Genomic DNA, 27,180 nt, shown 5'->3' with positions numbered 1-27,180 from the left:
TCCTCACTCGCTCGTTCACGACTGCAATAGCTATGTCCGCAGAAAGTTGAATTTTTAACATCCTCGCGGGTCTCGTCACCGCCAGGGCGGCCCACCTGACTTGTGGAATAAGGGGCATCAATTCCATCGCGAACACGTGCTGCGCTTGTGCAACCGATTTTGGCAGGCACGATCGCTCTTCGTTTGCCACGACTTCGCGTCCCTAGCAACGCAATGGCTGACACCAACACTACCACAACGCAACTCTCGGCTCCGCCACAAGCGCCTCACGGCCTCTCTCCCAGAAACAAGGTCGTCATCGGCAGTGTGGTAGGTGGCTGCTGCACGGTGGCATTGGGGGTGTCTGTCGTCTTCTTGGTCCGGATCGCGCGTGGGAAAGCTCGAAAGAAGGGTGTGACGTTTGATGACACTTCTGAGGAACCACCAGAGCTGGTCGAACTTAGGAATGTGTCCGGGAGATCAGGCGAGTCGGTGTAGCCTAGCTCCTCATCGGCATCTACAGCCGCACATGCCACCAATACAGCCGCGCGGCATGGCAACGTCGCCGGATCTTGTGAGATCGCTCTTCACACCATGTCACCTGGACATCAAGACACGCGTGTGCTGATCATCACCGTATAGAATGCTCAACATCACGAGCCGTCATGTGATAGCATATACGAAGTCCAAGCTAGTGGATCACCACCTCAACCAGATCCTTGGCACATGCAACGAACCACCATACATATCTCCTTGCTTTACACTTGGCTCCGAGCAGTTCGACAGACACATCCAGAACTCGACAGCCTGTGATTAACGACCACCAGACGCTAAGCTCACAACACAGTCCGTAAGGATGGACCGGACCACCACTACCACAGGACCGCTAGAGCGCACCTCATTGCCGGAAGAAACTCCGGACATATTTACCATCGGTGGGGTATTCCGCCTTATGGCCATCATCGTATGCTGCGGTTTACTCTTCTTCGCCGCGCTCTTCATCTGCTGTTTATATGCCGATCATGTCAAGCGACTTCGGCAGAAGGTACCACAGCGGAGCGGCGCTGCCAAAGCAGAAGAAGAGGGCTATGGTACTTTCCAGCATACTACCTCGACACAAGTTGCGACCAACAAGGACAGTCCAGATCAGCTCGAGCTTGGCAATCCTCCACCTCCATATACTCCTGATCCTCTCGGCCGAGCTGAAGCAGATGTCTTTCATCCCTCAATTCGTGAGAGCCAGAGGTCCCAAGATGATGTTGAAGGTGTCATGTAAGACCCAAAAATCGTTATCCCGACGTTTCGCAAACACTGATGACTACACCAGAGAGCACTTCATGTCGCCACCAAGCCCAGAAGAGTTGTTGCTGTGAAGGGAGTACATCTTGCTACGTGCTGAGACGGACAGACTGAAAAGCGAAAAGCTTTTGTCGTTATAAGGGCTTCGTTTGGTCGCGCTGGCGAGATTCTTAGTTGGTGCACATGCTTGTTGGAGTACCGGACATGATTATTCATACCCTGTTGCCAGTCTAAATATCAAGGCTTTTGCTCTGTGAGAATTTAGTGCGTCGGGCGTCTGCTGTGGTTTATTGAGGCCGGACTCGTCGTACTTCCAGCGCCACCTGGTCGTGAAATCCCAGACAATGACTGCGAGCTCTGGTGGCCTCTCGTGGCAATACCCGGTGCCGTACTAAAGTAGCTCTCTGGACTCTCAGTACCAGTACCATGCCGTCTCGCAGATCCGGGCGTGCGAAGTGCGTGTGGTGTCCGCACTCGCTCGGGACTGTTGTAGCCGCTTCCAAGGAGGTGTAAGCTCGTTTGGCTCAGATGCTCGCACTGTAATGTTGATAAAGGTAGCTCAAGTCTGCTGTTCATGCCGAGCCAGATAGCGTCGTCTTCACCCTCGTCTCGCCAACCACCCACACCTTCATAGTCTCGCTGACGTAGTGGTTCAGGTAAAGTGACAGCGCTTCCGCTCGGCCCAGCGAGACGCGGGTAGGTACTCTCACTATGGGCGCTACTTCTCGAAGCTCGTCGAGACCGTGCCACGATACTGTCCGGAGACTTTGTCAAGCTCTCCGCAGCTATGAAGTCTTCCACTCCAGAATACTTTGGTTCGGGTATGATGCATGACCACAGCAGAGCGGCTAGGAGCTCAACGTAGACGATCGAGACACGGATGAGTAGAACCCAGAAAGCGAAGACGCTAGTCGCAATCGAAAGTGCTACCAGTGGTATGCTGAAGAGGAGGACGAATGGAAGTAAGATTTTCGAGATGATGCTGTAGATCATGATGGCTCCCGGCATGGCTTTGATGGCGTAGCAAGGATCGATGCGTGATGATCGCAGAGCCGGGGATAGCTCTTCAAGTGTGACCTTCGAAATCTGTAAAAGTGATTATGCGTGGGAAAGTGCTGAGTCTGTGACGTGGAGGTACGAGGTGTGAGGAGTTGGTCAGCTTCAAAAGCTTGATCTCGGGTGGATGACGAAACCTTCTGCAGCTCTCGAAGAAAGCAGCGCGATGCTGCCGAGCCTACGATAGCATGATCGGACAGGGAGGGTGAGAGGTACAAGGCACGGTCCGTAAGAGTGGTGGTGATGATAAGCATGACTCGCGGATAATAAGTGAGTGGCGAAGCTCGTTGACCGACCAACATCCCGGTACTTGCACGTTATCATCAAATGCTCGTACCTTGAGCTCTCCCGGTCCTTGAACAGTAAAGTGTACTTCGCCATCGAATCGACCCCGGACAGTAGATTATCAACATGCGTAAGTGTGACAAGCTGAGAACCTTGCCCAGAGATACCCACAGGTTCACACTAATCCTTTGTCCAGCAATTATCGAAGTCGTCACACTCCCACTTCTGCCAGGTAGCGAAGGCCCCAAACCTGATGGCCTTGGACCTGTACCCATGGGTCAGATCCGCAGTGCAGCGGGCATGCAGATCGAACACCCACATATCCTAGAAGGAGTGATTGTCTGGGATTCGGTAGACGCCAACGATGCTTTCATTCAAAGTCCCGACTACAAAACCACAATGGCGCCACTACACAGCCTTCGCGACCCCAACGGAACCGCCGGGATGCAACACTACCACTTTGACTCCCTCCAGAATCTCAAAGACGCCACCACGGCTCCCGTGACGGAAGTTGCACGCTTCTACTACGACTCCCAGCCTACCGCAGAACTCCTCTCGGGCTTCACAGAATTCGGCCGACGTGTGATCAAGGAAAATGTGCCCGGTGTGAGCGGTACTGCAGCTGCTCTACCTGACGAAGATGTTGGGTACGACTTTGGCGAGAGCCAGGTCATCATCTTTATGATCGGGTGGCAAAGCATCAAGGACCATGAGAACTTCAAGAAGACGCAATTGTTCACAGATCTATTGCCGCTACTCAAAAGTGACAAGGCGACGAAGATTGAGATGCACCATACTGCATTTATCTCGTAGCATGAACCGCTGGCTAGTACGCACGATAAAAAATCATCATGTGGAGTGCAGATACCACGCAGCAGACCGAGTTCAAGAATTGAGACGCAGACTGACGGCTACCCTGCGCTCGTCTTGCTTGACGTACGTTATGCCTCTACCCAGCGATACAGCTTGGCCAGCTGCTGATTGCGGCAGTACTGGATGCGGGTCCCGGTGCGCCAAGTCCATAGCGCGATACGTTGTTGGGCTGGTCATGTCCGCCGGGTCCATACCTAGTCTTGTATAGAAGTCATGCTTCATGCGCTGAAGTTTGGAAACGTAGCCCTCGATACCTGGCATAGATGAAACAGAGAAGCGGTATTTTGCCAATGCTCTTTCTATTTCCGCTTGAAGCTCGGGGTCGGGCGACGCAATCCAGGCGGCACACAGAGTGAGTGGCATCTGTGTGACTCCAAATGGTCCTTCGACCGAATCGACGTCAGCCGCATCGAGGACCTCTCTGATCAGGCGAATGTTGTCCGCCAGAAGAGCACCCCGGCTTTCAATGTCGATAGCGCATGCCACCAGATTGTTTAGCAGACATATACCAATGGTGATGATGTCGAAGCGCTCCAGCTGTCTCGTAGCGAGTGTCAGAATAGCCTTCTGTGGGTGGTGGCCAGCCAGGGCAGTGTCGACGAGCTTCATGATGTCTTTAAGTTCTCGTCTCGCCGTTGCGACGCTCTGACATGTTAGCCGCACTTTTATTGGCAGTGCGAAGACGCCCGAAATATCATCGCAGCGGCTCTCCCAAATGCTCATGTGCATATATGAGTCGCAGATCGAGCTCAACACCGTTCCTGCCGCACCCGTGCCTGTCCGTAGTAGTGATGAGAAGCTTCTCAGCTCTGCTTCGCTGAATTTGATCCTCGGATTGTAGAAACTTTCAATCAACTAAAAATTATGTTAGCTTGGACTCGAGATCAATCCTACGTGGGCACATACAACTGCAGTGCACACCGACAGGGAGAGCTTGTGCCCAATGATACCGGCCGGCCAATGATTCTGCCGAGCCTTGAGAAGCTGAGCGGCGCCCTCGCAGTGCCCTGTGGCAATCTCGTTTTGGGTGCCCATCAAGTCCTGAGATAGCTATTAACAATCACAGACAGCTGCAGCAGATCAGTCGCACCCCTACCTGACAGACCATCAGCACCATGACAGCACACAGTGACGCATCAGATTGGGCAAGAACCGGATCATCTAACGACACTCGGAGGGTTCGAAGAGCATGATCGTACTGCCGAAGGCACTTGAGTGTTACTGGCTGGCGGTTCATGTACACGTTATGGGCAGAGACAACGGCCGCTACTGCAGCGTCAAGAGCCCGATTGGTGCCAAGCAGGGGAGGGAGGTCCTAAAACATCAGAGTCCGAGAGGTCAGCTGAGTGTGGCTTGAGACACTTCACGATGTGTCGTCGTTGGTAGTCTCGCTGAATTGCTCACCAGGAGATAATCCCCATAGCCCCACGCCAGATTGAATCGAGCTTCCATGCCCGAGCCCACGATAGCGCCAAAGGAACTTATCAGGGTACTGTTCTCGCACTGCGGAGGTCGACATAGTAGCGCTGAACGTATGCTGCCATCTCCGGTCTTAGGCGAGCCGCTTCGCGACCTCTCAAACTTCGCAGGGGTGGTAAACTTGAATCGTTGAAGTCCTGCGCCAACGCACTCAATCTTAAGCCTTGCACATCTTGAGCAGGGCGTTGCTTGATCACACTATGCATAGATTAGCTTACGCGTGGCGATTCATTGCAACAGACTCTATGCCACCTTCTTCTTTTGCTTGCGGCAGCCATCACACCCTCGTCCAGACGGTACTCCAGGCATAGTGGTGGTGCGTCAGGTGCGTGCAAGATGTCCATAAGGGCAACATGGCGCGCTGGGAGCTCATATTGCACTCTTTGACGAGGTCGATGTGGCTGAGTTGAGAGCAGTCGAGCGGTCGAACCGAGCTGTTGTCGTCGATCCTTGCCAAGGACTAGGGTAAGAACAGTTAGCATTCGTCTCGATGCGGTTCGATGTTGCGCCCGCCCAGTGCCAAGCGACTGCTGACCTGATCATTTTTATCTGGTCAGCTTCATTTTACAATGGTCGGCTCCTTCACCCAGACATCTTCCTAGCCATAAGAAGGCCGATGTCCCGCCCTCAGGCATGGATACAGCCTTGCGTAGGCTACGAGATGGCGGACGATGTGGTGATTGATCACTTCGACTACTATAAAGCGGCGATGACTGAGGACAAGTACGGCCACTCCTGCTGTTTCTATCCACATTTCATCAACGACAACTTTCCAACGTCTTGTCACTAGCTACACTGACCAATACAGACCATGTCCGTTGACAAGCGGGCAGAAGGTAGCGTCTATCTATACCAGCCAAGCCATGTGTTGCCCATCATCTTTTCCATCCTGGTTGGCCTCTCATGGCTGGGACACATCTACCAGAACTTGTAAGCCTGATACGAGGAAAGGACTACCGTGACGTGCGATTACTGATACGCTGAACGCAGTCGTTACAAGGCTTGGCGGATCACGTTCTTCATGGTCTGGGGTGGGAGTGTTTTTACCGCAGGCTGGGTCTGCCGCGCTATCAGTAGCTTTCAGACCACGAGCTCCAGCCTATACATGGCCCAGACCATCCTTCTCTACGCCGGCCCTCCAATATACTCTGCTGCAGGTCAGTTGCAAACGCTAGAGTGCAGGCTTCAGAAGCGCATGAACGTAGACTAACATTCTCAACAGAGTACAGCGTCCTTGGCCGACTGATGTACCACCTGCCGATGTACGCACCTTTCGACCCTGGTCATGTCACGCTGTTTTTCATATATTTGGGAGCGGCGGTCGAGGCGTTGGCTGCAGCTGGCGCTGCATACATTGGTGCCAACCGCCACACCACGGATATATCCATATTCATTACCGGCGGAAAGCTCCTCAGCGCATCACTTCTGCTGCAAGCTGTGCTCGAACTCTTCTTCATCATCATGGTCGCATATCTACATCGACGGGCCAGCAGGGATGGATTGGCTACTCGAAACGTTCGAACGCTTTGCATCATGCTTTATGGAACTTCGACGTTTGTACTTCTGCGATGTACTGCAAGAGCCATCGAGTCCTTTGGCACCCAGACTGTCACGCACTGCACGCCGCTTTGCCGAATACTGTTGTTTCACGAATGGTTTCTTTACGTCTTCGAGGCTGCTCCCATGGTCATCTACACTTATTGGATCAACTTCATCCACCCGGGTCGATTGCTACCCAAGAACAAGAAGTGCTATCTTGATCCAGACGGCACTACTGAGCGGCTTGGGCCTGGCTGGATAGACAAGCGAGCTCGAGCATCAAGGTGGACTGACCTACTCGATATCCGTGGTTTGATGAACAATAAGCGTACTCGAGATGCATTCTGGTTGCGCCCGGACGAGTGGCCGGTGGTACCGGAGTCTAGTTTGCCCGATATCCGGAAGTCGAGCAAGAGTGTCCAGGATGGTCGAGGCTAGAAATAGACGATTGTAACAGCACTGAAGAGCATAACGCGTGGCCAACATTCGTAGGCATGGGTTAGCTTCCAACGTACAGTCTGGTTCAGTATCCTAAGCGTGCTGTACCTCGCCGATCGCACACAGAAGTGAACTGGATTGGTTATTGAATTTCATGCTAGGAAATGCTGGCAAGGACGATCATTATTCTGCCCTGCATGAGGCTCAGATTCTTGGCCAATGACGTGCCAAGAAAATATCTTCTCGTACTTCCCTTCAAAAGCATTCCTGACTAGAACAAACCGACGTTGCTTACAGCCACAGAGGATTTAGCCACGCAGCACGTGGCCAAAAAATGGTATGTCACTGTCATGGTCCGCTATACTCAACCACAACTCAATTGTGTTCCGTCTTTCCCAGCTCAGCAGATATATAGATGTCAAAAGTCGTTCATTTGTCTTGTGTATTTGGTAGTAAAGCCACAAGCCTTCGCAATGTTTTCCACTAACAAGGTCGCTATGACCGTCACGGCAACATGGCTCACCATGGCGCAAGCAGCCTCCAATGCTACGACTCCAATGCAGATCCATCTTGCCTATGCTGGAGCAACTGGGATGATGGTTAGCTGGAACACTCATGACCAGCTCTCCAAGCCCACAGTCTACTATGGAACTCAGCAGGATGACCTTCGCGAGAATGCCAGCTCCAACGTGTCCGTGACCTACCAGACGTCGACGACATACAACAACCACGTTCAGCTTGAGGGACTGCGTCCAAACACTGTCTATTACTATAACTTGATTGGAAGCAACACTACCTCGCCATACAACTTCACCACCCCACGACCCGCTGGCGACCACACTCCTTTCGTTGCTGCAGTCGTCGTCGATCTTGGTACCATGGGCTCAGATGGTCTGACCACGACCGTTGGCAAAGGAGCTGCCAACCCTCTTGCACCCGGCGAGCGCAACACCATTCAGAGTCTGCAGGACTTCCAGCATACTTATGACTTTCTCATGCATGCTGGAGATATTGCCTACGCCGACTACTGGTTGAAGGAAGAAATTCAAGGATTCTTGCCCAACACTACGATAGCTGGAGGTGCAGCAGTGTATGAGCGTATCTTGAACGAGTTCTACGATGAAATGGCTCCAATCACACGCAACAAGGCTTACATGGTCGGGCCAGGCAACCATGAAGCTAACTGTGACAATGGTGGCACGACTGACAAGACCAAGAACATCTCGTACACTGTCGACATCTGTATGCCTGGTCAGACAAACTTCACGGGCTACAGGAACCACTTCCGCATGCCGTCGGCTCATTCTGGCGGCCTGGAGAGCTTCTGGTATAGTTACGATGTGGGAATGGCGCACTTCATCCAACTTGATACCGAGACAGATCTCGGACATGGCTTCATCTCGCCAGACGAGCCTGGCGGGAGTGAGATGGAAGATTCTGGCCCTTTCTCCAACATCAAAAATGCACAGACGAACTGGCTGTCAGCAGACTTGGCAGCAGTCGATCGTGCCAAGACACCATGGGTCATCGTCGCTGGACATCGACCGTGGTACATCAACTACGCCAATAAGAGCTCAGCCGTCTGCTGGGAGTGCAAAGACGTCTTCGAGCCCATCTTTCTCAACTACTCGGTCGATCTGGTTCTGAGTGGGCACGTTCATGCCTATCAGCGAAATGCGCCTATGTACGATAGCAAGGTCGACCCGAACGAGCTCAACAACCCAACATTCCCCTGGTATATTACCAACGGAGCCGCTGGTCACTACGATGGTCTTGATACTCTTACTCGGCCTTTCATGAACTACTCTCGTTACGCGGAAGATTCGACATACGGATGGTCGAGGTTGAGCTTCCACAACGCCACGCATCTGACTCAAGACTTTATCGCGTCTGGAAACAACTCTGTGATGGACTCTGCTACGTTGTACAAGGAGCACAAGACCTCATCTGATGGTTATGGCAATGGTCACCACGGCAAACCACCACAGGGATCCCACTGGTCAGGACCGACCTGGCAGGGTCCGCCTGGCTGGTGGTTGTGATGTATCAGAACTCTCGTTCCGTCCGAGTCTCTAGTGCTGAAGGCTTTATCCAAAAGTTTAGATATATACATAGATGAGAAGTAGTCGCTCTATTTGAATAGAAGTAAGCAGTGTGTATTCATACAGACATAAAGAGCAGACATCATCATAAATCAAGCGCAGGCCCCTCACTCCCATAGACCGGATCTCTTCCAAACCACCCCAAATCCTTGATCTTCTCGATCTTACCCTCTTCCCCTTTCTTCCCATAGCACATGTCCCAGTTGAATCCTTTGGGGTAGCACCCGACCTAGCCATGAGGGAAAGTCAGCAGTAGCTGCTAGCCGTAAGAGGAGTAGCACACCATTAAGGGCGTGAGCGAACGAACCATCTCGAACCCTCCCTCCAGATCCTCAAGTAATCGATGCGCCACCCCAGCCGGCACAACAATCACATCCCCTTTCGCCACAGTCTCCTTGACACAGGACGGATTGTTTTCGTGACCGAAGCAGAGTCGAGCTTTGCCGTTCGCTATGCCTAGGACTTCGTGGGATGTACTGTGGAAATGTGCTACGGCATTGTCAGCATGAAGCACAATACCGTGTAACCGCCTGCAGGACTCTCGTGAAAGGGCTTAATAGGCTGGCGTACAAGTACTATACATAGTATACCGCCACTGTGGCTCCACGACACCTACACTCCTAAGATGACTCTCAATACTCAATGCTGATGGTGACATGAAGGCAGAACGATAGATCATGAGAGGCTTGTTTTGTATCGAAGTATTCAGTGTTAAGCCATGAGCTGGGATCTGATGTTTGAGCACTTTGAGATCTTTCAGGGGCGTCAATTTTGCTGCCATTGTTGCTGGTGGTAGTGTTTGTGAGGTGTTGGGGCGAGAAGGGAAGGCACGAAAGCTCTTTGGAATATATAAGTGAAGCTGAAGTGTTTATTTAGGTGATGTCATTGTGAGCTTTGCTTCGCTTCGGAGAGAGATAGTTGCGCAAAATGGTATGAATACAGGTATATACAATTTGGTCTGGCCACGAGCTCTACGCGAACAACTATCATTTCAGTCTCAACCTCATGAAACTTTGCTCACCTCGGAGCATCATCATGCGCGCCCCCATAAATTCCACCCCCAATCAACGTCTTCATCAACTCCTTCAACTCCTTGACCTCATCTCTCAACTTCTGCACCTCCAAGACAGCCGCCTCGGTAACAACGTTAGGCGCGCTCTCCTCAACCCTCTTACTCCACCCCGTACCCTCCAAATCCAGCTCCTCGGCAAGTTGCTCCCACTCCTCAACCGTATCGTCGTCGCTCTCATGCCGGGATCGATTCCACTTTACCATCCTCGCCGTGCGGGTTTCCAACCATGCTGTAATGAGGAGGAGAGGGGAGTAGATTGTGCCCATGACGATGTCGTTGAGGCGCTCGTATTGGTCTTTCGACATCCACCACTCAAACGGTAAGGAGATACAGACGATTTCGATCAGGTTGAAAGGAGCGATGAATACGTTCTCGTCCGGTGCGCGTACGAATTGCATGGTTTTCTGGCTGAAGAGCGCAAGATACTCGTCGATAGCGTTCTCGGTGATATCCTCGTAGGCGGAGTTGTAGAGTGCAATGAGCACATTCAGCAGGATGACGATAATAATGAAGTTGTAGATGTAGTAAAGTATCAATCCGAATGGCGGCGCGAAGCGATCCCAGCCGTCGAATTCAGGTGAGCCCATGATAGCATTGACCATCTGCTTGACGATGAAGCCTACGGCGCCCAGCTGATTATCGTCCGCCTGGTCTAGACCTATAAAGCCTTGGAGGAAACCAATTAGGACGACAATTAGAAGGGCGAAGAAGATGAGCGATTCGGCCATCATGACTTTGAGGATGACAAGCATGGCTCCGAAGAAGCGGAAACCATCCAGATAAAGCATCATCCTCGCCCAAAACATCGGCGCGCAGAATGCCAGGAAGTCGTAGGATAATTCGTTCATGCGACGCCTTTCGGCGCTACCGAAGTCGTGGCCGAGAGCTATCATGCGCGTGATGAAGGAAATAGTGAGGAGGCCGTAGAGAATACTGTTGAAGGTGTTCCAGAACCCGAGGTAGTATCGCCCTACCTTATAGATTTTCGATAGCTCATCGCAGATGAAGCCGAGGGTGAAGAGGTAGAGTAGACCTTCTACGATGTCTAGATCGCCGGACGGATTGATGGTATTGATCGCTCCCGTGTACAGGCCGAGGAAGACGAAGGAGATGATGATCTGGACGGCATTCTGGTATTGAGGAACACGCATGCGATCTGGATCCAGGTGGGCCCAGTAGGATGTGTTCGTCTTGCCTTTGTAATCTACGAAGCGACTCGGGTCATTTTCATCTTGGACCAGCCAGCCGCGCCACAGATGGGCGATGCATTTCTGGTAGCCGGAGCTGGCGATGACTCGAACGGCGTGCAGGTCGACGGCCTTTTCTATAGCGTTCGAGGGTACGGTGTCCTCGCCGTCGACCACGATGGCATAGCGCTTGAGGAGGACGTCTTCCATGAGGTATGGCATGTCCTCTTCGTTTTCGATGATGCTCTTAGCGATGACCTCGCATGCTGTCGCGCGGACGTTGTGGAGGTCGGCATCCCATAGTTCGAGCTGAGCCTGCAGCTTGAACCAGTGTTTGACGACCAGCAGGCAGTAGACTACACACGACGAGTAGTCCTCGCTGTGGCCTGACAGCTTTCCAGCAGACTTGGCAGTCTTGACAACAGCCGGCGTGATGACATTGCTGTGCGGTGCACTAATGCGCTCTTCCGGTAGTTCGCACGGCACGATCTGCTCGATCTGGTACTTCAGGCGTAGGGCGACATAGATGACTTGCTTGGCTGGGATGGCAGACGGGATCTGACGTTCCCGATGTGAAGGGAGAAGATGCTGAATCTCATCGTGGGAATGGCGTCGGTCTCTGTCGCTGAAGCCGAAGAGCCTGCCAACAAATCAGTATACATGCATAGTATCTAGCCCAGCTGTATCTGCTACTGACTTCGCCCAGCGAACCATTGTCCTTCTACCGCCGGCTTCCTACTCCCAGCGCGCGTCCTGTAACCTCGAGACTATCGTGGAATAAGAGCTCTCCGAAGCTTGGACGAAATTGTTGATGGTGGTGGATTACCCAGGTTCAATCAATATCAGGTGAACGAATGGTTCCTTCACTAACAGGTCCTCCTCAGGGACAGATGTGTACGAGAACATTTCTACCGTGTCGCATTCATCAGACAGAAACTTGATTCATCTTCGCCAAGTTCTTTCCCCACCACTCGCGCCGCGGCGCGTGAGAAGTGGACGAGATCGGCGTCATCTCGTGGCAGCTGCGTGTCAGTGCATAGAACTATCGTCCAAGCTTTATGCAGGTCGACAATGGAGCTTGAATGCGACGGTAGTGAAATATTACCTACTACAACACGTCGGTAACGATGCCACCACGGAAACGAGCACGCCTATCGCAGGCTACTTCGCCGGCACAGTCATCGCCATCAGGACCAGGTACACCTGTGGAGTCGGCAGGAGAGTCTCCAAGCAAGAGCGACGAGAAACTGCTCAATGACCCATGGACGGACGAAGAAGAGATTGGACTGCTCAAGGGACTGATGAGATGGAAGCCTACTGGTAGGAGAAGCTCGTGCCTTCCGCATTGGGATCAGTGCTGATGTCGGCGATTCAGGCTGATGAGCAGCTAGGCATCCACAAGCACTTCCACCTCATAGCTCTGCATAGCTTCCTGCTGGAGAATGGCTATATACATCCTCGCGCAGAGCATACAAAACCGGCTGGTATCTGGACGAAGCTGCAGACCCTCTATGATTTAGAAACGCTGGATGAACGGGAAGATGCGCGACAATTGTCTAATTTGAGCCTGGATACTTCGAGTGAGGACGAAGATGCAGATGTCTACAGTGAGGCTGAAAACAAGATCCATTGCGAGGACTTTGCACTGCCAGAGGAGGAGTACGCAGAGCTGAAGTGGCGACAACGATTCGCCGATGAGGATGAAGAGGTTGCAGAGAGTCCAGCTGAGCTACCTGAGCTAAATCTCGCGGACCAACCACCCATCCGATTCGCACCCAGTTTCAGTGTCGAGCCCAGCGAAGCAGCGACACCTTCTGTGCGAGGAGGTAGGATGAAAGCGAGAGGACGAGGTAGAGGTGGTGCAGCTGCGACAGCGCCGAGCACAAGACGGTCTGCTAGACAGGCGGAGTCGGTTGCGGAGGAAGAGGATGAGGGTGAGGGCAGCGAGGACGGAGAAGATGAGGATGGTGAGGAGAGTAGTGAGGAAGTTGAGGAGAGTGAGGAGGGTACACCAGCGAGATCGACCAGGACAGCGAAGAGGGGACGTGGGCGGCCGGTTGGGAGGGGCAGGGGTAGGGGAAGGGTCAGAGGCAAGTGATTGTTTGCCGACGTGGACAAAGACGACTGCACATCAACCAGAGAACAAGGAGAGAAGTTACGATGGAAGGAGACATCAGACATGCAATGACCATGGTATTCGGGTTGACTACGTGATAAGATATCGTCATGCTTCATTCAATTTCTGGCAACGCAGTACGCCCTAGCACTTCTTGCCTAGATCTGTGCGGCAGACCGCTTACTGACGCCCTTGCTGCTCACCCTGGCAGTGTTCTGTCAATGGATGGCTCTGCTTGCAAAGATGATGTCTACTGACCTGATCGAAAGAGCTCTGCTCGTTGTTGTCAAAGTTCTGCACGTCGCCTTCGGCGCCTGGCATAATGTCAGCTGTGGTATCAGCTTCGCCTGGGTATGCAATGACTTACGGTTGGCATCTCGGTCCACTCCACCGAACATCTCGCCGACTTTACCGGCTACCTTGCCCGGTGCGTCCTGGGGCATTTGGGTTAGCATTTCTTCGAATTTTAGACAGTACATGTATGGTAGAAGGTGATGGGATACCATGATATCACGGCCGACGTTCTCGGGCATGTTCTCGACGCTCTGTTCGTCGCGGCGAGCATCGTTGCCCACGTCTTGGAAGCCCTGCTGAGCTTCACCTGCTGCGTAGCCGGCGTCTTGGGCGGCGCTCTGGTCGTAGGGGCGGTCGGACATGATGGTGGAAGTCGAGATTGATCTGAGTTGTTCAATTGAGCAACAAATTTGTAGTCAAAGTGTGGTAGAGGGGATTTGTGATGGAAGAGGAGTTCGAGCAAGTGAAGTCGAAAGATATACCTTTGGAGTTGTTTATGAGGAGTTTCATGATATCTTGTTTGCTACATGGCCCCTCATGCCTCTCGCTACGTCATGGGCGGCAGCGAGCTCGAGCTGTTTCATGTTCGTGTAAATAGCCGCTGGCAAGGGATGTTGTGCTTGGTCTTCACCAACCAGGCACGATACGACCGCATAAAAGGCCACGAGTGGGTGTGGGTATCGCTCAGGATGCTGGTGCGTCTGGTGGGAACCAGGTAACGCAGGCTGTGAGTCCGACGGGTCTACCGTTCTCCACAGTTGATTGCATTGTATTGCAAATTGTCACCCGCATGCAGTACTGAACGACGTGAAGTGTTCTTGTAGTGTGACGATACCATGAAGAAGAGAGTTTGGAAATGTCTTGGTTCTCTGGCCAAGCGTTGCTGGGCAAAGCTTGGAGAGAAATACTTGGCATGTTCAGGTCAAAGGTAGACGAGACTCGTATATCAAACCACGCACAAACCACGCACGCAGTGCGAGATCTGCTGAAATATCAAGATTTGCACAATTAATATCAAAATGTCATGTAATGGATCGACAATAGGAGCTGGCAAAAACAATAAATCTGCTTGGCTATGCTGCCATACCACGAAGTAATATTTGCGAATATGGTCACTTGTGCCACTCGAAACGATATCTTGACTAAACGCTGGCCAAGAGCCATCCTCCATCTATCGTGAGAGTACTTCCAGTCACGTACTGGTTGACAGCAAAGTTTAGGATGGCAGCAGCATAATCTCGAGGATTTCCTGCTCGGCCGAATGGGATGCCCCTATCAGATGTCAGTAGGTGTGACGAGCAGCCAGGCCGAGACGCAAATGCTAATAGTAGTTGCCTGAGACCTCTCTTAGGGTCATCTTGACTTACCACTTCTCCCTGAAGTGCTTCTTCTCGTTGCCATCCTCCTTGTCGATAGGGGTCATCTCACTCGGGAAGTATCCTGGAGCTAAGGTATTGACCCGTACTTCAATATCAGGACGTTTAAAGTCGACTGCGAGCTGCTCTGTGAGGCTGATAGTGCCTGCTTTGCTCGCATTGTAGCTGAATTGGCCGTTCTGGGAAGCCTTGGTGATACCAGAGATCGAGGAGATGTTGAGGATGCTGCCGGCTTCCGAGTAGCCGTGATCTCGAGCTGCGGTCAATAGTGGCAGGAAAGCTACAGAAGTGAAGTAGTAGGATGCGACATTGACCCTGGTCATAGTGAGTAGAAGTCTAGGCGTAGCCTGATTTCACTTACTACGATCGTGTCAGCCACACACGAGAAGGCATCGAACTGTAACACTCACCTTGTTGATTGACGTCCATTCTTCGAACCCCTGACTCGCAAACATAGCCTCGCTGACTTCCGCCACACTGCCCTCGGGCATGCCCTTCTCGCCATAATTGACGCTTGTGACGCCAGCATTGTTGATCAGGAGGTTGACACATTTCTCCTTTCCGGAGATCTCCGTGACTCCTGCTTTGATGCTATCCTTGTCGGTCACGTCCATCTGCAGACCAGTGATCGATCCACCGGAAGATGAGTCCTGCATCTCGGCATCCTTGAGCTTTTCAACCCGACGGCCGGTGATGTAGACTTTGACGCCGTTCGCTGCCAGTGCTTTTGCTGTGATGAGTCCTAGGCCTGTGCCGCCGCCCTGTGAGGTGATTAGTATCTTCTCCACGATAATGCTTGTCCGTCCCTTACCGTCACAACAGCTACCCAGCCTTTGACATTGAAGAGCGATTGTGCAGAAAGATCTTTGAGGTCCGTCATTGTCGAAAGGTTACCATCTACTGATCAATTCAGCGCCTGAAAGAATGTTCAATGTACAAGACAGCTACACATGCCGGCAAAATGCAGCTGTGTCGGCTTGGAAAAATGATGTCGGGAAGTGGAGTTGGAAGCTGTTGTATGCGCAGATTCCAGTATGCCAGGCGTACGACGAGGACCAGAGAGCGACTCATGCCGACCATTACCGATCTCGTCAGCTCTCTGCTTTGCGTCTGGAAACCAAGCGACCCTATGGACATTGTGTTGTTACCGCCAAGTCACTCGACCAGACGCGATGGAACAGATGCTGTTTGATTCGTGATAGATGTCAGGATTAATTCCACAATAACGTTCGTCCAGTGGTCGCTTGCCAGAAGTGAGACCGAGGCACATTCGTTTTCTCCACCACATATAACAGCAGACGTTGCCGTAAGTACCTTTTGTCCTTCCAAGGACCAAGGACAGATTGTGTGCCCAGACCAAAATCGACGACCGATGAACGCGTTTCAGTAGAAAACTTATTGACAAACTGGCATCAGCATAAGGCCGTACACAATGACTCGCCCAGCTGTCCCAATCATCGTTGGCGTAGGAGATGTGGTCAACAGGTCTCGCAAGGTCGAGGATGCCATCGAGCCGCTCGAATTGATGGTCCAAGCAATTGATAAAGCTTTCGAAGATAGTGGACTTACGAATTCGGCCCAGTCTAGCCTTCAGTCGCAAGTCGACACTCTTGATGTTGTCCGCACATGGACTTGGCCATATCCCGATCTACCTGGCTTGATATCGAAGAGGATAGGGGCTAAGCCGGAGAGACAGCACTACACTGACCATGGAGGCAATCAGCCGGCCTACCTGTTGGACGAAGCTGCAAGGCGTATATCAAAAGGAGAGAGCAAGGTTGCAATCTTGACGGGTGGCGAAGCTTTGGCGTCGTGTACGCTGATCGATAATTTTTGAGAGGGACACAACGCTGATGGTCGTAGTATCCGCATGTGCGGCTGCGAAGAAGCTGCCTCCTCCTGGTTGGACACCTCTTGCAGAAGAGGTCAACAGCGTCTTCTCGCCCACCACACGAGAACTCAAACCTGGTGCGTTGCCCGGCAGCTGGACGCCTGAGCGAACAGGAACTGATCTTGTAGATGTTGGATCTAAGCACTCCATTGGCAATCCTATTCATATCTATCCACTCTACGAAAACGCTTATCGTGCTCACCATAACCAAAGTATTGCTGAGAATCACAAGGAGAGCGCGGCTTTATATGCAGAGTTCGCGAAGGTTGCTGAGCAAAACGAGTACGCTTGGAGTCATGGCAGGCCAGCCGATAGTGCAGAGAGTATCGGAGCTGTGAGCAAGAAGAATCGCATGATCTGCTTTCCTTGTGCGTTATTATACGGCCATCAGGAGCCGGCGTGAGTACTGACTCAAAATTCAGATCCCTTACTGATGAACGCTTTCAACACTGTGAACCTGGCTGCTGCATGTATCGTTACATCGACTGAGTACGCACGAGAACTTGGCATACCTGAAGAGAAGTGGATATATGCTTTGGGTGGTGCCGGTACACAAGACAGCGCTGAATGTCAGTGGCAGACCTCTTCACAGGTGTTGCATAGCTGACTGTTGCCAGTCTGGAAACGTCCTTCGTTCTGGTGGAGTCCTGCTATATCGCGATCACTTGATGCAGGACTACGAGTTTCTGGCCTTCAGAAGTCAGACATCGATCTCTATGACTTCTACTCGTAGGCCAGCCATTCGATAAACTTGTGCGTTTGCTGATATCATACAGCTGTTTTCCCATTGTGCCAAAGCTGGCTACGAATAGCTGGGGCATGCCAGTAGGCAATGCACCAAAACCGGTAACACTTCTGGGTGGACTTACGTCGTTCGGCGGAGCTGGCAACAACTACTCTATGCATGTTCGTTCTACTTGTGTGAAACTCATCAGACTTATCTATCATTGACAATATGCAGGCTATCACTGAGATGACACGACGATTGCGGAGTGGCAGAGGCAAAAATGGTCTGATCCTGGCCAATGGCGGAGTCGTAACGTATCAGCATGTCGTCTGCCTGTCGAGAAGTCCCCGGCTGGATGGCTTACCCTATCCCAATGAGAAGCCTTTGCCAACATATGTCACGGATGTACAAGTGCCTCTGGTGGACGGGACTGTGGAAGGGCCTGCTACTGTTGAGGTATGTACGGCTTTGCGGAAGTCAAGGAGCGCACTGACGGCTGTAGACCTACACTGTGGAGTTCGGCAGAGATGGCAGACCTGCAATAGCTTTCATCATAGGCCGACTAAAGTCGAATGGCCATCGATTCATCGCCAATCACGCAGACGAAGAGACTTTGCAAGCATGTTCGACTACTGAGGTGGAACCCATCGGGCGAAGTGGAACTGTGAAGACAAACGACGATGGGCGCAATCTGTTTAGCTTTACTGTTCCGAGAAGTAATCTGTAAGGAAGAGTGCTCTGTAGGCCTAGATAGATATCTCACGCCCGCAGTTCCGTTTCTAGCGAGATTGACTGACCTCCACTCGTCTACGGAACCAAGATTGCACGTCCACGAACATTCCCAGCGGCCAAGTCGTCGAGAGCCTTCTGGAAGTCATCCAGCTTGTACTTCGTCGTGTGCAATTTCACTTTGTTCTGTGCGGCTAAAATCATGAGCTCTGCTAGGTCCTGTAAAATGTGTCAACATCACATCTAAGGATGTATGCAAATTGTCAGGGTATGATCTCACGTTGTATGATCCAACAAGGTTGCCGATGAAGTTCTGAAGAACCTGGTTAGCATGCACCGATGTGTGCTATTACTCAGAGACTTACAATCTCGGTAGAGATGATATCGATCGTCGGCACATTGATACTGAGTAGGGACAATCAGTATTAGTCTCCCATCCCTCCAAGCTGATCTTTCCGCTCTGGCACTTACTTCTCGCCATAGCCGACCTGTGAGGAGTGAAGTCAGTATTACTACTTATTTCTAGAGATATGCAAGACTAATACATACCACATAGTAGTTGCCCGCCCGTCGAATCATTTGCACTCCTGTCGAAGTCGATCCACCTTCTGCCACGAAGTCGATCACAGCTTCAGCTCCCTTGCCGCCGGTGATTTCAAGCACTTTCTTGACGAAATCATCCCCCTCTCCAGACTGAACGACATGATCTGCTCCCAGCTCCTTGGCAAGCTTTAAAGCAGCCTCATTACGGTCCAAGACGATCAAGGTGGCGGCACTGACTGCTTTTGCTACCTGGATCCCAATATGTCTGAAGGAGTCAGCTTGCACACATCTCGAGAGATCACCTTGCACCATACCCGAGACCACCGGCGCCAATGATAACGCAAAAGTTGCCTGGTCGAAGTAGCCTCGCAGCCTTGGCAACAGCATGGTATGCGGTCAAACCAGCGTCAGCCAGAGCTGCAACGTCAGCAGGCTCAAGAGAGTCGTCCAGCTTGATCACACTTCGAGCAGTTGTCTTGAGGTACTCTGCGTACCCTCCATTGACGTTGATTCCTGGGAATGTGCTGTCTTCGCAGTGGACGTCGTCGCCGAAGCGGCATGCTGTGCAGAGGCCGCAGGTGACCAGAGGATGCAAGATTACTTTGTCGCCGACCTTGACAGATGTCACGCCATTACCGACTTCGTGGACCTACAGAGCAAAAGATCTTGTCAGCTATAACGTATGGTCGAAGAAAGTCGTGCTGTTTACTGACCCATCCCGCATTCTCGTGGCCAATCGTGTACGGCAGCTTCACATTGGACTTCTCTTTCCTGTCAGACTTTGTGAGTCACACAGATTCGATACGGTCAGACGTGGCCACTTACCATTGTCCCTCCAAAATATGGATATCCGTCTGGGAAGAGAGGTCAGTACAAACGTCCTCACCAATAGTCGGTGCGTAGACTTGCCCTGCAGACACCGGCCGCCCCAATCTTGACGATCACGTCGAGAGGACTGGTAGCCGTGGGCTGCTCGGCCTCAGCCATCTTGAGGTTCTCATTGTAGCCCACTACTTGCACGACCTTCATCTTGGCGGATCAGATGGAGGGAATATGCAGAACTTACATCTCTGAACGTCGTCCTGTAGTATATAGCTGGCCCCGGCCATAACGACTCCTCCCGCTGAGAGCCGCAATATACACCAGCTCAAAGCATGCAGAGGCTCATCGCAAGGCCAGATTCGATGGCACATGCGGGGGCCGATGTTCTTCCCGCTGGACCGTGTAACGTATTACGTCGTGAGTGCTTCGATTTGTGTCGAAATCCAGGGCGTACGATGAGGCAGCTTATGATGAGTGTACGGCGGCAAGGTGTAGTTTACCTGAGACCTGTAAAACTGCTGTAGTCATCGAGGTCAACCTCACCATCATCCGGCCGAGCCATCGGAATGTAAGGAATCAAGCACGGGCCAGTTGTAATGTAGAGTGAATTTCGATTGGTGCAGATCATAAACTTCGTTATACTGTAATCCCTCAGGGCGAAGATCTTGCCTGTGATCCGATGTCGACTCCAATCGTTCTCACCGTGCTTGGTGGCCGCCTCTGGGACTCTGCGCTAGGAGTGTCGTACGAAACAAGACAACGACTCGGTTCGTCATGCTTTCAAAGCAGATGGAGTGATTTTTCCTTCCAGGCCTTGATGACCAGAGCATCAGTCGACTCATGCATGCCGCGAGCTCAGCTTGCTTACCGCATGCCATCTGTGGAATTGTGACAGAGGGCATGCTTGCCAGCATGGACAGTTCTCATGTTGGCAAGCTTACTCGAAGTGGTACAGCAGCATGATTTTCACCCCAGAGTGGCAAAGATGTGCAACTCCACGACTAACAACCGACCTCTCCACACGAAAGCATATGCCGATGCGGAGAAGAGGTGGAGGATGTGAAGTGACGAAAATGAATGTCAAGTCACTAAAAGCAAGACCTTGCCACTCAGTATGTGACAGGGCCGTGTACTGATACTTGCCTTGACCATGATGCTTTCACTCTCGGGACTCGCGTTGTTCGCTGGCATTGCCTCAGCATATGTAGTCAGCAACGGGACGACCTGTTACTTGTATCCTGAATCGCAGATACATCTTGGCCGTAACGTGGACGACACGCCGTCCATCCATCAGGCTTTCGACCAGTGCGGAACCAATGGAACAGTCGTGTTCACCGAGGAGACCTTCCATCTAAACACCGTGGTCAATACTACTGGTCTGCTGAACTGTCTCGTGGAGCTCAAGGGGGAGCTGCTTTTCTCGACAAATGTGCCATACTGGCTCTCTCACAGCATCAGCGTTGGCTTGCAGAATCAGTCTACAGCGTGGCTGTTTGGGTGGGTCCTCACACGCTCACGCCTGCCAAAGATCTTATACTAAAGTCGCTAGCGGTACGAATGTGACCTTCCTCGGCCAAGGAGGATCGATCAACGGCAATGGTCAGACATGTGAGTATACTCATGGATAGCACAAGTTGGCAATGTCATACAATTGACACTGTGACGAGGGTACGACGAGAACCAGAATCACTCGAATCAGCCTGGCCGTCCCATCACGATCACCTTTTCCAACTCCACCAATCTCTGGATAGAGAACTTGCGTATCATCCAGCAACAGTTCTGGGCAACTGTGAGTCCAGCAAAGCGACTTGGGAGGTCGATATGCTAACGGGCTGCCAGTTCGTCACATATAGCCATAACGTCACAATGAAAGACGTCTACGTCAACGGTACATCTAATAGCAGGTGGAACACCGTCAACACCGATGGCAGTGACACCTGGAACTCACGAGACATCCTGATGGAGAACTGGACCGTCGTGACAGGCGATGACTGTATAGCTGCCAAAGGCAACACAACCAACCTCCACGTAAAGAATGTTACGTGCTACGGGGGTGCAGGCATGACCATAGGTGAGTGTTGTCATCGCTTTGAGTGTCGAGTGGTGCTGACCAGTGATAAACAATCAGGCTCCGTGGGCCAGTAAGTACTACCTCGAGAGATGACACCACTGTCCGAACATCTTCTCTGATCTTCCAAGGTATCCAAATTCACCAGATTACGATGAGAACATCGTCTTTGAGCAAGTGCGTACCATAGATACGTTCAACGGTAAGCAAACCTATGCCCGGAGCCATTCGACACGCCACTGATAGTTAGTCCAGGAGCATACATCAAGACCTGGCAAGGTGAAACGGCTGGTGTCTCAAGTAATGGAGATGCTGGTGGTGGTGGTGTAAGTTGCGAGGTGGATTCCGATGCAACGACTTGGCTCACCTGACTATTACCTTCAGTCCGGACTTATCAGGAATATTACCTTCAAAGACTTCGACATGATCAACTGCTCGCTTCCTTTGCAGATCACCCAATGCATTTACACAGAAGACGCGGGTGCCTGTGAGACGTCGAAGAGCAGGTATGTACACGAGTCTTGCATATTGACTACTGCTTCCATCATGGACTGACTCAAAAATAAGATTGAGGATATCCACTTTGAGAACATCACTGCGACGTCTCGGTACAACATCGCCGCCTCCTTGTAAGAAGCGTCAGAACCAGGATTCGTGCTGCAACTCGCTGACAATAATAGACACTGCGCTTCCGCCCATCCATGCAACGATGTTTACTTTCAAGACGTAAACATCACGGGACTAAACCAGACACAGGGTTTGCCGTTCTACAACACCACACTGCAGCAAGAAGTCTACCAGATAAGTACACGTCGCTCCGCCTCGTTGATAACAACTGACAAGACATTTGCACTGCGCCAATATTATCAACGAGAACACGACCAGTGGAATTCCGTGCAATCATTGGGCACCATCGAACTATGGCCAAGGGCCGACCATGAATGTGCAGTAGCTGTGCCATGCTCCCGCTTTAGACCTTATGCTTTGGTCTGTGGTATCGCTTGGGTAAGCAGATCGATCATCGCCGGTGGGACAAAGTCCGTTATGAGGCCGAGCAGTGTTTCAAAGTGCAATGTGATGAGAACGCCGGCCAAGAAACTGGAAGGCGTTAATGAGGGTCATCTCTATACACTCAGAACGGCCATCGGTTGCACTTACCTCCATACTATCATCATGAATATCATGATGTTACTGTCCAGCTTTGTATATGGATGCGTTTGTGGCGCGCGCGGACCGACCATCTTGGTTATAGGTTCGATCTTATTACGCTTCCCATATGCAACAACGTTGGGTAGACCAGGAAGCTTGTCAATGCTCCAGCTGTTTTTGTAAGACCAATATCTGTTTACGAGTCAGACGACCATACAAGGCAAAAAGGGATGTGATGAACGATGATACCTCTCCATGGATTCATCCTTATTGCCCTCTCGGAACTTCTTGTCCTTTTTGGCATAGACGTCGTTCAAAGTGGTCCTGAAGCCTGCGTGATCCATGTAGGGGACGCTGAAGCCACAAGATGAGCCGACCTGATGGATATCCACGATGATGACGGATCTGTGCCCAGGTAGCTCTCGCAACATGTCGTGCAAATCCTGTGACTCCACGAAGTGGTTGAAGTCTTTCGATTCTCGTGGTAGGACAAGACCATGGCCCCAGAGCCGGACGATCTTGGGCGCAGCACGTTTGAACTCGTTCATCTGGATGGTGATCCTGCCGTTACCAGGCTCGATGAGGTGGCTGATAGTCTCATTGCCGCTGCCTGACAAGTCTAGGTACTTCTACCGTTAGCACGAGCTTTCACCCAACCATGATAGAAAGACATGCCCAGAACGTCCTTTCGTCTAGCACTCCGAAATATTTGCCACCTTTCGGGGAGACATTGACATGGCCTGATCCCGACAACGGCGCAGTAGCAACCCAGAAGACATTTTGGGCGCGTATCCAATCGATGAGAGTCTCTGGTATGGTCTCGTAGAAGACGCCCATGATTTCACGTGTTGAGGTCCTGGTCTCCGAGTCCTCACAAGTAGGCTGTTTGGTGGTACTGTGAAAGAGTTACAACTTGTGGTTCCTCATCCTCAAGTATAGAACTAGTGATGTGGAGCCGAGGCTGAAACCTGGAGTCGGGATCGAATGAAAGATGTTCCGATTCGCTCCCTGTTCACCTGCTCTCTCATCGTGTGATAGCCACTGCATGGTTGGGAGCGTTGTGATACAGCATACTCAGGCTGACTACATCATCCTATAGCTGCTGCCTGGCACACGTGTTCGACTAACGGTTCGAACGGTCCCACGAGGTGTCCAGAATTACCCTGTGCATAGTGCGGTAGCATACGGGCAAAGCAGGTCTTCATCGCGGTGGAAGGCGCGTCGTCGATCCGGACACGCTGTCGCTACCGTACTTCAATGCCTGCGGCCCACACACCGGTGATCGATGCGCTACTTCGGATGCGACGAACAGGAGATATTGCCTAACCAGGACCAAAGCAATCTTTCTGGAGGGAGTGGACTATAGCGACCTTACAGATCGCACTTTGATGGTACCATCTAGTCGTCATCCATGTGGTAGCAACAAGCTCTGGATCGGATGCGCTGTCACTTTTCATGGCTACGGTGGTTGCGAGTGGCCTTTGCGCTGTCATCAGCTCATGATGCTGCACCTGGTTCAGTAGGCACGCTCGCGACAGCCAGCAAAGCTTCGGTCATGCTTGTGATATCAGTCTTGGCCCTCGTGGCGAATGTGTGCCAACGCACGAAGGTCATGGTTTCAGTACTGCTACCTGGGCGAGTCTGGAACCGACCGTGCCAGAAGTATACATCCCAAGATTACTGTAATCGCTCATAATCATGAGAATGCACTACGCATCGACACTTCCCCTTGTTCTCTTACACCGGGCAGGCGGCGCTCGCACTAACCACATAATACCCGTTCCAGCTGCGCACCCAGATGTCTTGGATCGTACTGATTATGCAAATTTGCAGCCGGGAGACGAGCTACAGCTTCACTACCACCACTCTGAGCATCCTGCCACGATAGAAGTCTCTGGGACCTCGATGCCAGTCGTCAACTTGTTACATACGTCCCACATCGACGGACTGGTCTGCAACGACACGAGTGCGAGTATCACTTTCTCCGGCGATGCAGCATACAAGTTTGCAATTCACCACTGGCAGGGTGCGGTACCCTTCGCGCTCGTGCATGCCTTGAGGGAATGTGGCAATACCGAAGCTACGCATGGCTGGCTTATCGTCGAAAGCATCCACTCCGTTGGTCTGTCCGGACGAAGTACAGGTCCTCAGACGATTGACACGTAGGTAAGGCAGTCTTCTTATGCTGATGTTGTTGGTCCCCACACGAACGCTACCTTATCTTTTGGGCAGTCCAAGAGCCGCACTCATATGGTGTCCTCAGCATTCGATGCTCCTTTCGACGAAGCTCTCGATCATAGCTATGGGCAAGGCTCGAGTTTGTTCGATTCCGTAGATCGGAGGCAGCTGGTACCTCGAACAGGTGGTAATACTCACGTGCAGGACGAAGCTGCGCCTCTCTTGCCGACGTCACAGTCGGTGCGTCGCAGAAAGGAGAACATCTTCACCAAGTTGAAAAATGAGTTTGCCAAAGTCAGCGACGCTACCACTGTTGCGACGGCTGTGGCTAAACCTCGCAGAATCGTATCAGTGTCTTGGAGTGGGTAGAAACAAAGAACGGGCAGCAGACTATGAGTGCGGCCGACATTACTCTGCAGAAACTTGACAAAACCATGCAGAAGCTACAGCATACGAGCACGAATGTGCACATCGACACTTCGCACTTCGCAAACAATACGGCCGAATTCATGGGACAGCCAGCAATGACACTGTATCTGAACGGGCAATTCCATGCCTACTGTGTCGGCTGTCGGCTGGAGGGAGACTTCACCATCGACGGTGGTATCGTCTTTTCTGTTGCGAGCGGCATCACGTCCTCGTCGCTAAGCGTTCGGAGCTCCAACCTGAAAGTCATCGCTCAGCTAGGTTTGGAACTTCTCGGACCTTATCAGAAGCAATGGTCAGCGCCCATATTCGCGAGACAACTATCTGGTGAGCTTATGTTACCATACGTCAGCTTGGGTCCAATCGCAGGGTATGGCATCTACTACGAAGCTACCATGTCAGTGACCATTGATGTGTCCCAAACCTCGAAAGCACAACTCCTCGTTGGGGCTGAACTCGAGTGGCCTGAGCTTGAGATCTCTGGGAACTCATCAAACGAGAGGAGTGTCGAAGCGTCCGGTCTCGAGCCACACGTCAAAGAGGTCAAGAAGTTCGAAAGTAACCTTAACCTCAATATTACAGCGCTTGTGGAGCACAAAATTGGCATACAAGCCGAAGTCAAGCTGGGCAAGCCCGCCGGCGCAGATGTAAGTGTGTATATTGGGCCTGGTTTCCAAGTAGGAACCGAGTATGATACTCAATCTCGAGATCGTCGGAATGGCTTTGAGCTGAGCAGGCACATGCTCGCCAGAGGAGGGTTTGTTGCCGAGCTTGACGCTGTCGTTACAAAGAAGCAGGCCGTAGGTCATAGAGACTGGAGTGGCCGGGTCAAGACTACCTGCCTTGGTACAAAACAGTCCAGCAGTGTCGAGAACAAAGACTCAGACTCATCAGGCGGGAATCAGGAATCAGGATGGTCTTGCCCGGGGTCATGCACGTACCGCACCGAGACATGATTTTGAGACAGGCACTCAACCAGGCGAAGACACACGAACAGCACCGAACGATGCGGGATCCTCCCAGAGTAAGAGATCACGACTGACGGATGATTCCGAGCACGAAGAAGGAACGGCGTTTGATCGCAAAGGACTCTTGTCACTGGAGGTACGATCCACGAGAAGCACAAAGTCGGCAGAGAACGGGCACAAGAAAGGGACATTTGCTCCCTCTGTCATCGACGGTCAGGAGCAGAGGGTCAGCATTCGCATTGCAGGCCAGCCCCTGTATGTCGTGTCCGTCAATGGTAGCCTATACCTGGACGGATCACGCAATGAGGCTAGTTTGCCTGCCGCTGCTAGCTTCCAAACCATCTTCACAAGCAATACCGTCAGCAGCCAGCTGGTTGTGGCTGATCATGCCAGACTTATTTTGCATGCGTATTCGAACGAGTTCAGTAGCTACGGAGTGAGCAGGGTACGTTGTCACCCCGTAGATCGATCGCCTGCCAGTTCACTCGTCATCGCATTTGGCGTAGCGATAGACATATTAAGAAACAGGCTTCAAGTTGCTGCGGCTTATGATCCGGCGGGTGATGCCTTTGCGCCCATGGTGT

At 51.9% G+C, this 27,180-nt stretch overlaps 16 protein-coding genes across 16 annotated transcripts; 8 read left to right on the top strand and 8 right to left on the bottom strand.

The window, feature by feature from the left end:
- Window positions 1-835: 835 nt before the first annotated feature.
- LTS14_005025 (uncharacterized protein) lies at window positions 836-1,352 on the top strand (the record flags this gene model as incomplete). The annotated part of the gene is made up of 2 exons (XM_064837724.1): window positions 836-1,251; window positions 1,307-1,352. The coding sequence occupies 2 exons, from the start codon at window positions 836-838 to the stop codon at window positions 1,350-1,352; spliced, it is 462 nt and encodes a 153-aa protein (XP_064694428.1).
- A 187-nt stretch (window positions 1,353-1,539) lies between these two features.
- LTS14_005024 (uncharacterized protein) lies at window positions 1,540-2,286 on the bottom strand (the record flags this gene model as incomplete). Its single annotated transcript, XM_064837723.1, has 1 exon — window positions 1,540-2,286. One exon carries the CDS (start codon window positions 2,284-2,286, stop codon window positions 1,540-1,542), a length of 747 nt encoding a protein of 248 aa, XP_064694427.1.
- Window positions 2,287-2,745: 459 nt separating this feature from the next.
- On the top strand, window positions 2,746-3,432 carry LTS14_005023 (uncharacterized protein; the record flags this gene model as incomplete). The annotated part of the gene is made up of 2 exons (XM_064837722.1): window positions 2,746-2,749; window positions 2,816-3,432. The coding sequence occupies 2 exons, from the start codon at window positions 2,746-2,748 to the stop codon at window positions 3,430-3,432; spliced, it is 621 nt and encodes a 206-aa protein (XP_064694426.1).
- A 72-nt stretch (window positions 3,433-3,504) lies between these two features.
- LTS14_005022 (uncharacterized protein) lies at window positions 3,505-4,609 on the bottom strand (the record flags this gene model as incomplete). The annotated part of the gene is made up of 3 exons (XM_064837721.1): window positions 3,505-4,347; window positions 4,399-4,533; window positions 4,589-4,609. The coding sequence occupies 3 exons, from the start codon at window positions 4,607-4,609 to the stop codon at window positions 3,505-3,507; spliced, it is 999 nt and encodes a 332-aa protein (XP_064694425.1).
- Window positions 4,610-5,782: 1,173 nt separating this feature from the next.
- On the top strand, window positions 5,783-6,948 carry LTS14_005021 (uncharacterized protein; the record flags this gene model as incomplete). The annotated part of the gene is made up of 3 exons (XM_064837720.1): window positions 5,783-5,901; window positions 5,962-6,128; window positions 6,194-6,948. The coding sequence occupies 3 exons, from the start codon at window positions 5,783-5,785 to the stop codon at window positions 6,946-6,948; spliced, it is 1,041 nt and encodes a 346-aa protein (XP_064694424.1).
- Window positions 6,949-7,421: 473 nt separating this feature from the next.
- Window positions 7,422-8,990, top strand: LTS14_005020 (uncharacterized protein; the record flags this gene model as incomplete). Its single annotated transcript, XM_064837719.1, has 2 exons — window positions 7,422-7,547; window positions 7,572-8,990. 2 exons carry the CDS (start codon window positions 7,422-7,424, stop codon window positions 8,988-8,990), a joined length of 1,545 nt encoding a protein of 514 aa, XP_064694423.1.
- A 145-nt stretch (window positions 8,991-9,135) lies between these two features.
- On the bottom strand, window positions 9,136-9,831 carry LTS14_005019 (uncharacterized protein; the record flags this gene model as incomplete). Its single annotated transcript, XM_064837718.1, has 3 exons — window positions 9,136-9,279; window positions 9,358-9,526; window positions 9,641-9,831. 3 exons carry the CDS (start codon window positions 9,829-9,831, stop codon window positions 9,136-9,138), a joined length of 504 nt encoding a protein of 167 aa, XP_064694422.1.
- Window positions 9,832-10,067: 236 nt separating this feature from the next.
- Window positions 10,068-12,023, bottom strand: YVC1 (Calcium channel yvc1; the record flags this gene model as incomplete). Its single annotated transcript, XM_064837717.1, has 2 exons — window positions 10,068-11,949; window positions 12,007-12,023. 2 exons carry the CDS (start codon window positions 12,021-12,023, stop codon window positions 10,068-10,070), a joined length of 1,899 nt encoding a protein of 632 aa, XP_064694421.1.
- A 413-nt stretch (window positions 12,024-12,436) lies between these two features.
- Window positions 12,437-13,407, top strand: LTS14_005017 (uncharacterized protein; the record flags this gene model as incomplete). The annotated part of the gene is made up of 2 exons (XM_064837716.1): window positions 12,437-12,629; window positions 12,665-13,407. 2 exons carry the CDS (start codon window positions 12,437-12,439, stop codon window positions 13,405-13,407), a joined length of 936 nt encoding a protein of 311 aa, XP_064694420.1.
- Window positions 13,408-13,605: 198 nt separating this feature from the next.
- On the bottom strand, window positions 13,606-14,081 carry LTS14_005016 (uncharacterized protein; the record flags this gene model as incomplete). Its single annotated transcript, XM_064837715.1, has 4 exons — window positions 13,606-13,629; window positions 13,684-13,739; window positions 13,793-13,859; window positions 13,929-14,081. The coding sequence occupies 4 exons, from the start codon at window positions 14,079-14,081 to the stop codon at window positions 13,606-13,608; spliced, it is 300 nt and encodes a 99-aa protein (XP_064694419.1).
- A 780-nt stretch (window positions 14,082-14,861) lies between these two features.
- On the bottom strand, window positions 14,862-15,975 carry LTS14_005015 (uncharacterized protein; the record flags this gene model as incomplete). Its single annotated transcript, XM_064837714.1, has 4 exons — window positions 14,862-14,991; window positions 15,087-15,442; window positions 15,506-15,856; window positions 15,907-15,975. The coding sequence occupies 4 exons, from the start codon at window positions 15,973-15,975 to the stop codon at window positions 14,862-14,864; spliced, it is 906 nt and encodes a 301-aa protein (XP_064694418.1).
- Window positions 15,976-16,527: 552 nt separating this feature from the next.
- LTS14_005014 (uncharacterized protein) lies at window positions 16,528-18,440 on the top strand (the record flags this gene model as incomplete). Its single annotated transcript, XM_064837713.1, has 7 exons — window positions 16,528-16,909; window positions 16,959-17,354; window positions 17,409-17,555; window positions 17,604-17,715; window positions 17,763-17,892; window positions 17,948-18,169; window positions 18,216-18,440. 7 exons carry the CDS (start codon window positions 16,528-16,530, stop codon window positions 18,438-18,440), a joined length of 1,614 nt encoding a protein of 537 aa, XP_064694417.1.
- Window positions 18,441-18,520: 80 nt separating this feature from the next.
- Window positions 18,521-20,014, bottom strand: LTS14_005013 (uncharacterized protein; the record flags this gene model as incomplete). The annotated part of the gene is made up of 9 exons (XM_064837712.1): window positions 18,521-18,661; window positions 18,723-18,755; window positions 18,808-18,847; window positions 18,914-18,930; window positions 18,992-19,250; window positions 19,300-19,634; window positions 19,699-19,756; window positions 19,811-19,839; window positions 19,904-20,014. 9 exons carry the CDS (start codon window positions 20,012-20,014, stop codon window positions 18,521-18,523), a joined length of 1,023 nt encoding a protein of 340 aa, XP_064694416.1.
- A 946-nt stretch (window positions 20,015-20,960) lies between these two features.
- Window positions 20,961-22,508, top strand: LTS14_005012 (uncharacterized protein; the record flags this gene model as incomplete). The annotated part of the gene is made up of 9 exons (XM_064837711.1): window positions 20,961-21,304; window positions 21,357-21,415; window positions 21,475-21,596; window positions 21,647-21,878; window positions 21,936-21,948; window positions 22,007-22,077; window positions 22,131-22,201; window positions 22,260-22,385; window positions 22,443-22,508. 9 exons carry the CDS (start codon window positions 20,961-20,963, stop codon window positions 22,506-22,508), a joined length of 1,104 nt encoding a protein of 367 aa, XP_064694415.1.
- Window positions 22,509-22,852: 344 nt separating this feature from the next.
- On the bottom strand, window positions 22,853-23,861 carry LTS14_005011 (uncharacterized protein; the record flags this gene model as incomplete). Its single annotated transcript, XM_064837710.1, has 4 exons — window positions 22,853-22,973; window positions 23,034-23,216; window positions 23,274-23,650; window positions 23,700-23,861. 4 exons carry the CDS (start codon window positions 23,859-23,861, stop codon window positions 22,853-22,855), a joined length of 843 nt encoding a protein of 280 aa, XP_064694414.1.
- A 1,413-nt stretch (window positions 23,862-25,274) lies between these two features.
- Window positions 25,275-26,584, top strand: LTS14_005010 (uncharacterized protein; the record flags this gene model as incomplete). Its single annotated transcript, XM_064837709.1, has 2 exons — window positions 25,275-25,496; window positions 25,544-26,584. The coding sequence occupies 2 exons, from the start codon at window positions 25,275-25,277 to the stop codon at window positions 26,582-26,584; spliced, it is 1,263 nt and encodes a 420-aa protein (XP_064694413.1).
- Between the last annotated feature and the right edge of the window lie 596 nt (window positions 26,585-27,180).

Source organism: Recurvomyces mirabilis (genome assembly GCF_035927965.1).
Source record: "Recurvomyces mirabilis strain CCFEE 5264 chromosome Unknown scaffold_12, whole genome shotgun sequence".
Taxonomy (NCBI): Eukaryota; Fungi; Ascomycota; class Dothideomycetes; order Mycosphaerellales; family Teratosphaeriaceae; genus Recurvomyces; species Recurvomyces mirabilis.
The sequence above is the reverse complement of the archived record's forward strand: the minus strand, read 5'-3'. Positions and strand labels throughout refer to the sequence as shown.